Consider the following 13,640-nt stretch of genomic DNA (forward strand, 5'->3'; position numbering starts at 1 on the left):
TCTGATAGATTACATGTACGATACAATCAGTTGCTTATAATCTATGTTTATTTTCTGAGAAAGTGTAAAAAAATCTTTATAATTCTGACATCTTACTTCCTAATTCTCTTTATTTTTCTCGTCAAGGCATTTAAAGTTGGAGTTATAGAAAGCAATGGCGACATTGTTTTCAGTGACAGCGGCTCTGGTCAAAACGAAATTAAAACATAGACTCGTGAAGTTTTAGGTTTCAGATATGGTTCTTTATACCTGGACAATATCGCCCAAGCAAACGTTTGCCCTTTTACAGTAAAATCTATATTCGCCAATTGTTAATTTCGCCTTCACCTTAAAATTACACCTCGGCACAGAGTTTCCAGCAAACAATCTCTCACTTATTTTGCAACGTAAAATTACCACAATTGATACAGTGGCTCAGCTGTTTGGACAAATGTAAATCGAATTCTTGATTGACGGATTGCAATCTGTAATTTAAAACAACTATTTCTTTTACAAACTAAGATTTGCTATAACTAAAACTGGGGTATTTATATAACCTTCAGTTTACACATATTTCATTCAGATAAAACACTAGTTTAGAAGCACTGCAAGACATATAGCTAATGAAACACGTGGTTCAAACTACAAAACACCTGTAAGAGTGGAAAACACTTGAGTCTATGTTGGAGGTAGTATTCCTTATAATGCACAATACATTTCGTATATTTTTCTATATCCAAGGCAATTAAAAAGACTACTTAAAGACAAATAATTCAGTTTCAGTTTTCCTTGATTTTCCTTCAAGAATTAGACATACCGTTATTTTCAAATGCGAATATTTTAATAAATTTGTATGATTTCCACCGCATACTAAGTGACAGGTGGTTAGAATTGTGGAGATTGGTTGGACACAATTTCAAAAATGGAGAAATGAAATAATGGGAAATATTGTATATTTCAAAATACAAACATACTGTTACAGCGCATTAATTTGTTAACTTAAATAGGATTTTTAATAATGATTTTTAATAATGATAACTGTCATATTTGCATAAATAACTTGCTAGGTCGTGTAAAATAGACAAAGATTGATTAACGAAAATATGATAAATCCATGCGTGGATTTTTAACTGATAATAAGGATCAATATTTTAACATTGGTAATTATAAATTACTTAAATATATGTACAAATATATGTATCATATATTTCATGCAGTGTTACTTTCTCGTTCTGGTGGAAATTTAAGGATTCATGAAGTACTGAATTTGTGCTTTTTCAGATTTTTAAGGTACTTTTCTTATTTGACATATACATTTGCAGTTGAATTCACGGATACACAAAACTCGCGTATCCGCGAAAATAATACTGTCCTGAAGGTGACTGTATACAGTAAACATGTATGCATATTATATAACCCTGTTTACAGTATCTATCAATCTATGTAAGTCTGTTTATATATACTGTTGTATACTCACGTTCTATTTATGGGCATGTGTGAATCCATTTCGTCCGCTGGACCTATATATTTTACGTTTCCTACAAAAATAAAAACAAAACTGTATGAGTGTGTGCTATTGGTTTGTAAAATCAACGATAAACTTTTAGATGCTAAGAAATTGTAGAATGTAGATATGTAGCTCGCATAATTAGTACAATTACCCTCTCAACGTATTTCTATCCATAAATTGGACACTTATTTTGAAGTTGTGCTTTTATAATTCCTGTATGCAACATTGGTAGAGTGTAGGCTACGGATTTCGACGCCTGCATTTTTCTAAAAAAAACATTTTATTAATTTTTATTTTCAAACATCAAAATTTCGAAAAATTACCATTATGTAAAATGCATGGCAACATGCAAATTTTTTATGGAATATTTCTTTTGAAAATGACAGATATTTCACAATAGTGACAACTGTTATCAGAGAGTTTAATGTGTTGGTACCCTTTAACTAAGTGTATGCCCATTTGCAAACAAAAGTTAGATAATTTTGTTTAAGTTTGGCAAACAGACAATCTTTTTTGTGTATCTGGCAAGCAGCCAACCTTTATTTATTTTGGAAAAAGCCAAACTTACCATATTTATCTCCTCTGTGTCTTTCTTTCCGTTTACTGCATATAACAGCGATGATAACGAGGAGAATGGCGACGAGAAGAAATAATAACCCACCCACTATCCCTCCAATTTCTGCCTGTGATAGGTAAATGCCTGAAGGCTCTGGAAAACAAAAATAAAATGACACAGGTAAATACAAACCTTCATTACGTTCAAATCAAAATAGTTAGGGATATATGCTACCTAGTCATGCCATTTTCTAATAAGAGTTTCTCAATTACAAACACGTAAAAAAATGTTATTAGTAAAATGAACAGTCATGAAAAAAATTTCAGATATATATTTATAATTCTAATTAAAATATTTGTAATTGTAATCGTAATTGTGTAGGAATATATCATGATATAACAAGTGTAGTTTACTATTAAAATAAGGAGCTGGTATTAAAACGGTAGTCATGCGTTTAGCTTCCTCTCACAGTAGGATAATGTTTGCTGAAGTAACTTTCGTGAACACACTACTCAAGGTTACAAGAGAACATAAAAACAATATATATAGAAGAAAAACATTATTTCATGAAAGCAAAACTGTCTTAATTTGGTAGACAGAAATGCTTAATGTCTTTGAAAACATTGTCTTGTTTTAACAATTTGATATGTAGTTAAATTAAATTGATCTGGAAAAATGATCCTAAAAACAAGGTTTTTATATTCTTCTTTGCTTAAAAGTCATTTGATACAATGATTTTATTATATATTAACTACATGTTACTATTATGTTTCAATATTTGCTCACACCAAACAGGAATGTGATCGACATAAAGTAATGTTATATTGAGGAATCCAAATGAGCAGTTGATTTTATTTTTACATTTCTTACTTTTGATAATTAATATGTGTATGGAATTCTGTGGGATATACGCAGTTCACATCAACAATCAACCAAAGCAAGTAACGTAACAACTTCGTTAACCTAAGACTATAATATAATGAATTAAATAATATTCAATATAACTATTATAAAACCCCAGTTATCGACATTGAGTAACTAGATAATCAAACCTCAAGGCTGCAAACCCATAGAAATTATTTTAGATTTTGCATATTTATAAATATTTTTCTGATCCACCAACGAAAGTATTCAGTACATGTACTTAATTTACATGGGGAAAAATCTATCAAAATTTCATAAGGTTTAATGTGCAATCAAATCCAAGACAGGCCCATACTGTTGAAAAAGAGTAAATCCTCTCAACAACATTCCAAAACGAATAATATAACTCAGCATTAATTCTGAACTTATTGCCCATCAATGTTTACACACAACATATTTTATACACACAGGCTTGGGAACGAAAACACAGGACGACAACATTTACAAATGGGTAAATGGAAATAATGAAAAAAGGACACCGTTGATTTATATCACTTAATGGATTTGTTTCTGAGAAATAGAAACAATAGAAAAATCTCAAAAAGGTATTCATAGCATTTTAAACAAAATCATGTTATGTAATAAAAAGAAATACTCATGTTATATTTTAATATTGTATATTTTCAATATATCATGGCTTATTTTTTTTCGAATGGCTGCAATTATTTTTCATCAAAACTTAAGAAAGGTTTGGTCATTGATTTTAATGTGTGTTCATTATACTTAAATTTACACTAAAATTGATATTTCTTTTACAAAAAAAGTGTGATTCTAGAAAGGCAGGCTAGGATTATCATTTAACAGAACTGAATGTGAAAAAATATGTGAAATATGAAAACAATACTTAAAGATTTCAAGCCAAAAAATAAAACGAATGAAAAATTAATATTAAAGGGACAGGTATTGACAGACATGTTTTTTCTTTTTCTGGGAATCCGGTCGATATATGTGTACTTAATTAACTCAGTACTGTGTGGGATCTGATCTTTACTTACACATTACAACCAATGTCCTTACAATCGTCTTTAATCATATTGGTAATTCATATTTTCATCATCATCATTTTATCAAATCACCTTACAAGTATTTAGGATTAGCTAACACCAACAAAAATACATCCCGATAGTTATAGTACACCGCTCCAAATATTAAATCCACGGAGATTGTGTGAGATTCGCGTGGAGAAACCCGAAACATCAAGTGTTACGCTTCAAAATTTACCTTGAAGCCAATATTTCGAAATAATCAGTAATATTTATAAAAACTCGAACACAAAACATTGAAACCCCATACAATTGCTACGAAGTTCAATAGAAATACTTCCAAAAACTGAAGATTTGTAAGTATCAGTTCGAACAACTTACGTCAGACAATGGCTATGTTTACCATCCAGCATCTTTCTTTGACATTTATTTGATAGATCCTACATGAAGTAAATTTAAACTTGATATTGACAGACTTAACTCTACATAAGTGAATATATATATCTATTCCAAAACAAAAATACCCTGCAGGTGCCAGCCAAACAGAACAAAAACAACGAAAACCTTCAAAATGTGTGGGTCAGGTCTGGAATAAGTTCATGCATGCTTAAAAACCATATCATAAAGAACCCATCGGTGGCAGCGAGTTTGCAAGACTTTATCCAAAAATTGAAAAAATAATCTTTTAAAATTATATATAAAACACGGCAATAAAACACTTTGGGTGAATCAAAATATGAGGATCACAAAAAATAATTTGAAAGAATTCCAATAAATGTTTATACCGGCTTCCAAATCGGCCATGCTAATACTGGTAGTCACTGCAAAGGCAAATTGTAGTGAATGTTATAATGCTGGTCATTACTGTAAACGCAAGCTTAAATATATGTTATGATGTTGGTAGCCACTGGAAAGGCAGGTTATTGTGGTGATGCTACTGTAGTGACTGTGAATGCATGTTTAATTGCGCTATAATGCTTGCAACGTCAGGAATTTTCTATCAAATGTTTGAAAATAATATACGTTTGATTGATTTGAATTTTATGTGTTTTAACCTCAATATGATAAATTGGCATACATTGGCGTAAAATTAAATTCCTGTATTGGAATTTCAGTAACAACGGAATGTTGAAATTCAATATTAGTGATGTCAGGATATGGTTTCATATGCTAAAGATGTTATTTAGCAGCAACCACCTGGTGTCCTTTCCTTGAAATATATTTCTAATGTTCCGTGCTACATTAGGTCTGAGGTGCATTTATATTTTCTGCTTTCGAAGGAGTTATATATTAATATGTGTTATTGATATTTGTAAATTCATTCATTATTTCAGACTGGGTTTTGCAGGAGTTATTCCCCTCCACAGGAGCTATTCCGCTTAACAAATTAAATGAAGAGTTAGTTCATTCATTTATGGTTTGATTATTCCTCCTTACCCTTTGACACAAGAGTTTCAATTTTGTTCTTTATTTCCCTTTCATGCATGAATTGAGGTTTTGATATTATTCCTCGTAAGTTATTCCAATTTGTTTAAACTTCTTGACATCATAGGAAGCCTTTATAATTCTATCCTCGATTTTGTAAGTGATTATATTAGGAGTTATCCCCCATTGTTCATTCGTGCATGATTTCAGATTGGTTTTCTACGAGTTATCGCCCTTGGTTAGTGAGTTGGTGAATGGTAGCATATATAGCAGTGAGGGATTTCACATAACAAACAACCATACAAACGTATAACTGTATGCTTTGTGTCATATGCTAAAGAATGTGCCAGCCCAGCGCTCATATAGCAAAGCGTTCGTTTCAATCAAGCTATTAATAATACCAACGAATATTCAATAACATTTTCTATCCATTTCAAAGTAGTGATATTGAAACTTACCCAACAAACACAATTCCATGTTAAGTTTAATATGAACTAGACAAGGCCAAATAAAACCAATTAACTATTCCTGCTTGTCCTATACTTCATTCTTTCTTTCCGTTGCTTTAACCGTTTTCATGGTTTTAAGGGCTAAAGAGCTAAAACTCTACGAAAATCAATTATTTGTATTATGTTATTTTGGTAAAAGATTCCTCTATGTTTTGAAATTCTACATGTAATTGAAATAGTCCAGACAGAGGCTTATGTTTCCAATAATTCTTTCATTATGGAAATGAAGTCTTGGAATTCTACATATTTTTTTTTATTAAATCCAGATGGATGTTTATTTTCAAACTATTAGAAAACGGAAAAAGTAACATCATGGAAAAAGAAACCGTATGATGAGCTGACCATTTTCAGGATCAATGTTTCCGTTCAATCAGTCAGTTTTCTTTTTAAAGTTACATTTTACAGATACAATACGGTGTGATCTAATTGAAGTTCTAGTTTTACATATTTTTTTCTAGATCCTACACATTTCGTATTAGGCAGGTTAAAACTTAACAGGATCTGAATTTCTTTTATTTGGCCTTCCGATACATTTAAAATTGTGTTGCAAGTGAGTTGGGGCTATATATTTTAGTAAATGTCTTCCAATGGTTACATAAATATAAACAGGATGGTATTTACCTGCAGCTGGCGTTGTTACTATGGTAACTGCACTTGGGTAACTATAAGACAGCACACTGTAGGCATATACACGGAACCGATACGTTGTCGATGGGTCAACTTTTTCGTAGAAATAAGACGCCAAGGGGAATTTAACATGGTCATTAAATTTCACCCAGCGATTAGTTGTGGTCATCTCAATGACGTAATAAAATATGGTGGTATTAGCATCATTTGCTGGCTGCCAGGAAATCCTTATACCGCCATTTTCGTTTCTGGCTGTGACATTCTTGGGAGGAAATGGTCTTGGTCCTATTGTGAAAACGCGGAGTGATTTCAAATATTAAATATCCTCAAATCAATATGGGGTTTCCATTGGATACAGAGTAAATAAATATAATATTTAATTCGTTTACATATCCACTGGATGTTTTCGCTCATCTCTATATGAAACAATAATTTGTACCTTGGGGCAGCAAATGTTAATGTCACTAGAAATACGAAGTAAAGTAGTGCCTACTTGAACATTTAGTTTGCTGAAGTAAAAAGCCAAACAAAGTAAATATTGAATGTAATGACAAAAGGGACAAATGAGTAGCTTAAAAACCTTGTTATCTTTTGTAGTTTTAAGCTACAACTGAACGTCTTTCCTAGGGGTATAATGAAGGAGGTTGATAACCTGACGGACTGCCTAGACAACTAAATTTGTCTAAGGAGGGGTGATACACCTAGAAAACTTACCGAGGGGTGTGTCTAAGGAGGGGTGATACACCTAGACAACTTATCTAGGGGTTTGTCTAAGGAGGGGTGATACACCTAAACGACTTACCTAGGGGTTTGTCTAAGGAAGGGCGATACACCTAAACGACTTACCTAGGGGTTTGTCTAAGGAGGGGTGACAACTTAGACAACTTACCTAGGGGTTTGCCTAAGGAGGGATGATACACCTAGACAACGTACCTAGGGGTTTGTCTAAGGAGGGGTGATACACCTAGACACCTTACCTAGGGGTTTGCCTAAGGAGGGGTGATACACCTAGACAACGTACCTAGGGGTTTGTCTAAGGAGGGGCGATACACCTAGACAACTTACCTGTGAGTTTGTCTAAGGAGGGGTGATACACCTAGACAACTTACCGAGGGACATGTCTAAGGAGAGGTGATACACCTAGACAACTTACCTAGGGGTTTGTCTAAGAAGGGGTGATACACCTAGACAACTTACCTAGGGGTTTGCCTAAGGAGGGGTGATACACCTAGACAACTTACCTAGGGGTTTGTCTAAGGAAGGGCGATACACCTAAACGACTAACCTAGGGGTTTGTCTAAAGAGGGATGATACACCTAAACGACTTACCTAGGGGTTTGTCTAAGGAGGGGTGATACACCTAAACGACTTACCTAGGGGTTTGTCTAAAGAGGGATGATACACCTAAACGACTTACCTAGGGGTTTGTCTAAGGAAGGGCGATACACCTAAACGACTTACCTAGGGGTTTGTCTAAGGAGGGGTGATACACCTGGCCGTTTGTTGGATCTGTGGGTAAGGCTGTTGGCAGGGTTCCTGTGTTACCTGTCAAACACAACATAGCTTCATGAAGACTCCTGGTTAAAATATTCTACCTTTTTATCAGGCTATACATACATTTCTCGTTGATTTCAAATTTGATTTAAATGATCTAATTTCTACATTACAAACATTTCATTGTAATGATTGATGACATATAACAATGTTTTTAATGACTGTTTAATAACAACTACAATGTAAAATGAATGCTAATGACATCAATGCACCCTCATAGTTTACCAAGTGGCACATTCAAATGTAAAAGTATGTTGGTGAAAAATCAACTAGTGAAAAAAGCGTGAAAATAGAAATATGATGCCGAAGTATGAAAATAAAATGTTGATTCCTCATAGAACAGCTGATCATTAAATCAATGTTTCATGGACACTTATAACTTATTTTTCAAAAGCATAATACATTAGTATCGAAGATTTAGTGAAGCTTTCGGAATGTAAATATAAAATGTGAAGAGTTTCACATCCTGATTACAAAGTTCTTCCGTATAATATCATATATTTACAGCACTACAATTGAAATCATCACAATCATTTAATTGCATTACATTTGATATTGCAAATGTACTAAATAATTTCAATATTCTTATCTTTAAGAAATGAGAAAACCACAAATTGAATGATAAAATTTACGATGAAAAATCCTTGTAATTGCTTGACCCGCTGCTACCATGATACCAAACATCCACACAGTAAATAGATCTATCAAACGCCGACAGTATAAACACTAATTGGAGTGGAACTGTTTGATATTTTTTAAACAATCTATCTAAGTTAAATACATTCTGAAGCCTATTTTCACGTTTAAGGTGCGAGGCCTACACTGAACTGCACTAATTGATGGAAACTAATGATACTATCAAGCGTCAACTTCTAACGAAGACTTCAAGTAAAATTCTGTTAAAAATACACATCGTTTTCTATTGAATTATAAAGATATAACAGAAATGAAGAAAGTTCAACGTTTGCAAGGACAGCTTCGACAAGCTGCACTATGCGACTAATAGACGACAAAAAACTTCTACTTCTAACAAGTGAAGACATCAAGGAATATTCTAGCTGCAGAGTCTACATGGCAATGTACAGCTAAATGTATCTACATCTCGTAAAGACATGCCAATCCTCGGAGGTGAGACATTCCCTGTCTCTTGTAATTTCAACTTTTGACGTATTCGACTTGCACATATCCATATAAAGAGAATACAATTTTTTCAATTGTGTAAGTGTTTTCTTACGGTGGCACTGCAAGATTAGTTTTTCTATTGTATCGTTATAATAGAGCTAAAGGTAAGAGATGTTGGGAATCAACTTTAACTCATTGATTGGCAAAGGTCAACAACAAAGAGACCAATAATACACGGCCTCATAGCTGACGTGCTAGAAAGTAAAGAGGAAATTAATTATTGCTTAATACACATATAAACAAATAATATTCCATTTTCTGATACTTAATGAATAATTTAATACTAACTTTTGCATGCAGTATAAGGCTATCTTATGTCATGATACAATGCTTGTTAATGGAACTAATACATACTGATGAAATAATCTCATATGCATATAGTATACAGAATATGATGTTGGAAATGGATATGAATATAGATCTAAGCACCTGGCAGAGCAAGCATCTGTTGATCCTGGTCATTCACATGCTTGAAAATTAGTTTGTTAGAAATGTTCAATGCTATCTGTTTGTCATGCTTATTGTTCATCCTCCAGATCCCTGTGACCCATGCTTGCAGTTCTTTTATAGCTTTAGTATCCGTGTTACACAAACAGAAAAATGTTTTCAAGCAACTTATTTGTATGTGTATAGCAAGGTATAAGTAGTTCAAAGCTTTCCTTTATAGCACATTTTGTTAACAAAAAAGATAGAAAGAATGAAAACAAATTAGAATTATCCCGACCTAAATGGTATACAGTGAATCCTGTTTCATTCGCCCCATGGCCATTGATCCATGGCTTTTCCGGCATCCCGTCATATTCGACAGAAAACTCCAATCCAATGTCATACAATAACATCTAAATTAGATCTATGTATTCCAAATGTCTTTCTGATTGAACCAATATGATGATGGATTCTTAAATGTGGCGGATCGCAAAGGTTTCACTGTATATACATAGACTACGTAACTTTTATGAATATAAATTATATAGAATTGTATTCATAGCAAGTAAGGTGCAAAATGCATCCATGATTACGACATTAACAACGTAAATATTTATTTTATATTACAATGTTTTGTCATACAATTGGAAAACATAGCTATAGGCTTTCATACACATCATCCAACTTTCGTTCAGTACTTAACACACAATATAAATGTCCATGTCATGTATCAAATCCAATGATGAGACAAACACTACAGAAGCTTCAATACCATACCATATTTCTATTTGGTACATCTTGGCAATGGTTTTGCGATATTCCATTGACATGGAAGTTTGACCAACAGTCACTGTTGGATTCCACCACATTTCATACTTATTCAGCGGCAGATGTAAGAAGTGCAATGCTATTCAATTTCTTTGAGAGATACTGAGGTTTCAATTAGATTTTAAAAGTTCAAAAATATATGACGGACAGACAGAGACGTACGGACACAGTCACATTGGTGAAGCACTTATGCCTACTGTTTCATTTGCCTTACGGGCATGGAATAAAATGAAAAAACCCAACAACGTATGAGGTCTAAAAGTACACTGGAGGTTATTCAGTTCTGACGCCAAAATGAAAACTGTGAAGACTTCATCAAATACTCTCCAATCAAAACAACTGATCATTCACATCTTCTTTAAGAAACATCAGTAAGAAAAGACATTCGTGGAGAGGATATAAGTCGATAAGGTATCCCCTAAGTGATCCCGATAAAATCCCCCACCTGTACCGAAGGGGGAGGGGAGATCATTATGAATAGCAGGCGAGGATAGTTTACAGTTGGTATATAGTAACAGCAGGGGATGGCATTATTTGGAGAAAGTAGAAAAGGGACAAATGTAGAGAGAAAATGATTTGGGAGAGGCATTCAATGTTGGATAAAATACATGGCAAAGGACAAAGTGAAAGATTGCTTCTGTTTCAGGGTGAATAAGAAGACTTTTAAGATAGCCATTAAAAAGAAAGGTATAAGAAAGACATCAATTTGATCAGATATGAGTTATTGGTGTGGGCATTAATTGGGAGGGCTGCACATCAAAAAGTACTTAAAAGGACTTTTGTAACGGGGATTGAATGATTGGAAAGACATGACGCCAGTAAATAGGTACCAAAGAAGATGGCAGGAAATCAAAAGGTATTAATTTCAAAGGATAGCTGTACGAGTGGTAGGAAAGAGAATAAAAGGACAGTAGTGACGGTAGGTTCCAATAAGAAAGGTAGTAGATTAGAAGGTAACAATTGAAAGGTTCCTTGAGATGAAATATATTAATGGTAAGGGTAGTACAGCAGAAGGTATCCATTTGAAAGGACACCTACAATATTGGGAAAGAGAATTATTGGAGGGAATCATTTTGACGGACACCATTTATGTTGGATAATAATGGAGTGAGATACAAAGGGGAGGACGATACACCATGAGGTATTCATTGGAAACGACACGTGTGTTGTGGCGCCAACGGGGAGGTAACGAATTGGAACATCAGATATAACATCATGGGGAGCTTCAGTGATGAGTATATTTGTTTAGGCAACCACTGTCAAGTTCAGAGTCAGCCCTTTAGGTGATGGTAGCGCAAGTAAGCTATGCAAACAAGCCAGTGTTAAAACGAGATCAGGCATGTCACCAATTGAGGACACCTTTTATCCTATAAAATATGAAACAGTTGAACAACTGTTTATAACTTCAAGTCAGTAGTGATCAAAGACAAAATCAAATTACACATGTATGAAATAGTTTTGTGTACAAGTATTAGTAATAAGTATCGATATGACAACACAAAATACTAAAAACTTCATAAATTAAAAAAAAGAAGTGTTATTTGTTCATAGAGTTTAACACAACAAAAACATATTAAACTTAAACAAATAATAATACTGAACTTTCATGTAAAAATAAATAAATTTATGAAACAGTAAAAATGAAACAAAAAATGAAATTTAATGATATTACCATATTGATGACCGAGTTTATGCTCAGCTACAAAAATAAACAAGAAAACATTTCAACGCTGTTTTTTTGCCAAAGCAGTAACAGGTTACAGTAAATAACTAATCTCTAATGAAATATTAAAATTTCACCGAGGCAAAAGTATGTTAAAGGTGAATTTCATGAATAATATGTGCACTTTAAAAAACAAAAATCAACAGCACGAGAATCTCACAGAAACCGTCAATACAAATACGTTTTTAGTTAGCCAAGATCAAAAGTCGATCATTTCTAAACAAGTTTGGTAATTTCTTTGGTCAATTTCAGTTTTTTTACTTGCGAGAAGTTGACGAACAGAAAGACGAATGGACAATAGGAGGGATTGAGAGTGCTTCTACCTCACAATGCTCTGTGTTCCAGGTGAGATAATAAAGACTGTCAATTAATAATCAGAAAACACTAGCAAGATGCGCCGCAAGGTTAAGATCGCTAACCTTTCAAAAGATCTTGAAGTTGATCAAGTCTATTCATCCGAGCAAACTTGATAACCCTCCACCCTGGAAATTCCACTACAAATATCATAATTCTGAGCATTTTTACATATACGAATCTTATATGATCTTGAATTTGATAGTGGGTCAAGGTAATCTGACAGACTTCCAGCACAGTAAACTTTAAGACAATTCAAAAATTTCTAGTCGTTCCGGTTGAATTGTGTCTGAAGCAGTACACGTCTGTGTACTCCAGTGACCTTTGGAGTCGGTCAATTATCATTCACTTGAACTCCTTGTTAACTTTTACATATTATGATTCAAACCGTCCATGGTCTTTGGCAGAGAAAGGATCACAGTAGCACTGTCAAAAACGCAACTATGTATTTGAAACTTATTTTTCTGGCACGACTCTTTGATAAATCGTTCTCAAGTTACCTAGCGGGACTTTTATGAAAACATAATGGATATGAAATAAGCAAGATATAATCAACGTACCTCTTCTGAGAGTAAAATATTCTGCGAGGCCAGACTGGGATTCCAATCTTGGACTGCAGATTTTTTATACCATCGCTTGAACCGATTTGGCTACCTCGATAACAGAATTGTACAAGCTCCAAATATCCAAACGGAAGTTAAGGGGAGGTTACTGTACATAGGAAAAACTACAGTACAGTGGGACAGGGATCTTTAAGCTTTAAACAAGCGTTATTAATGTAAGTCAAAAAAACGTGTTTCATAGTTGTTATAAAATAAACAATAGATATGTTTATCACATATCTGACCCCTTTTATTATGTCATACGGCCATATCGTACTATACACGTGTAACAAAACCTAAAGATGCTGCGATTGGGCAAAACCGTAGGAACATATCCCTACGCCACTACAGGTACTACTGTATTTACCAAATGATGAATTTACTGTTATTTCAAATGAATTTGAAATGTGTATTTTGTAAATCTAGTTCAATTATTTTATATGACACTCCCCTAAAAG

General features: G+C 33.6%; 1 protein-coding gene across 3 annotated transcripts in view; it reads right to left on the minus strand.

Moving 5' to 3' along the window:
• Positions 1 to 13,640, minus strand: part of LOC110464826 — a 500,325-nt gene that overhangs the window by 8,460 nt on the left and 478,225 nt on the right. For 2 of the 3 annotated variants that reach the window (XM_021520273.1, XM_021520271.1), the window contains 5 exons: positions 7,975 to 8,058; positions 6,508 to 6,798; positions 4,738 to 4,773; positions 2,058 to 2,198; positions 1,457 to 1,517 (listed from right to left, as the gene is read on the minus strand). In XM_021520273.1, the coding sequence (XP_021375948.1) occupies positions 1,457 to 1,517; positions 2,058 to 2,198; positions 4,738 to 4,773; positions 6,508 to 6,798; positions 7,975 to 8,058 (613 nt within the window). Of the gene's footprint in view, positions 1 to 1,456; positions 1,518 to 2,057; positions 2,199 to 4,737; positions 4,774 to 6,507; positions 6,799 to 7,974; positions 8,059 to 12,175; positions 12,203 to 13,640 lie in introns of all 3 variants that reach the window. The other variant, XM_021520272.1, reaches the window with a different exon arrangement.

This window comes from Mizuhopecten yessoensis, unplaced genomic scaffold, assembly GCF_002113885.1.
Source record: "Mizuhopecten yessoensis strain PY_sf001 unplaced genomic scaffold, ASM211388v2 scaffold11037, whole genome shotgun sequence".
In the NCBI taxonomy this organism is placed as follows: Eukaryota; Metazoa; Mollusca; class Bivalvia; order Pectinida; family Pectinidae; genus Mizuhopecten; species Mizuhopecten yessoensis.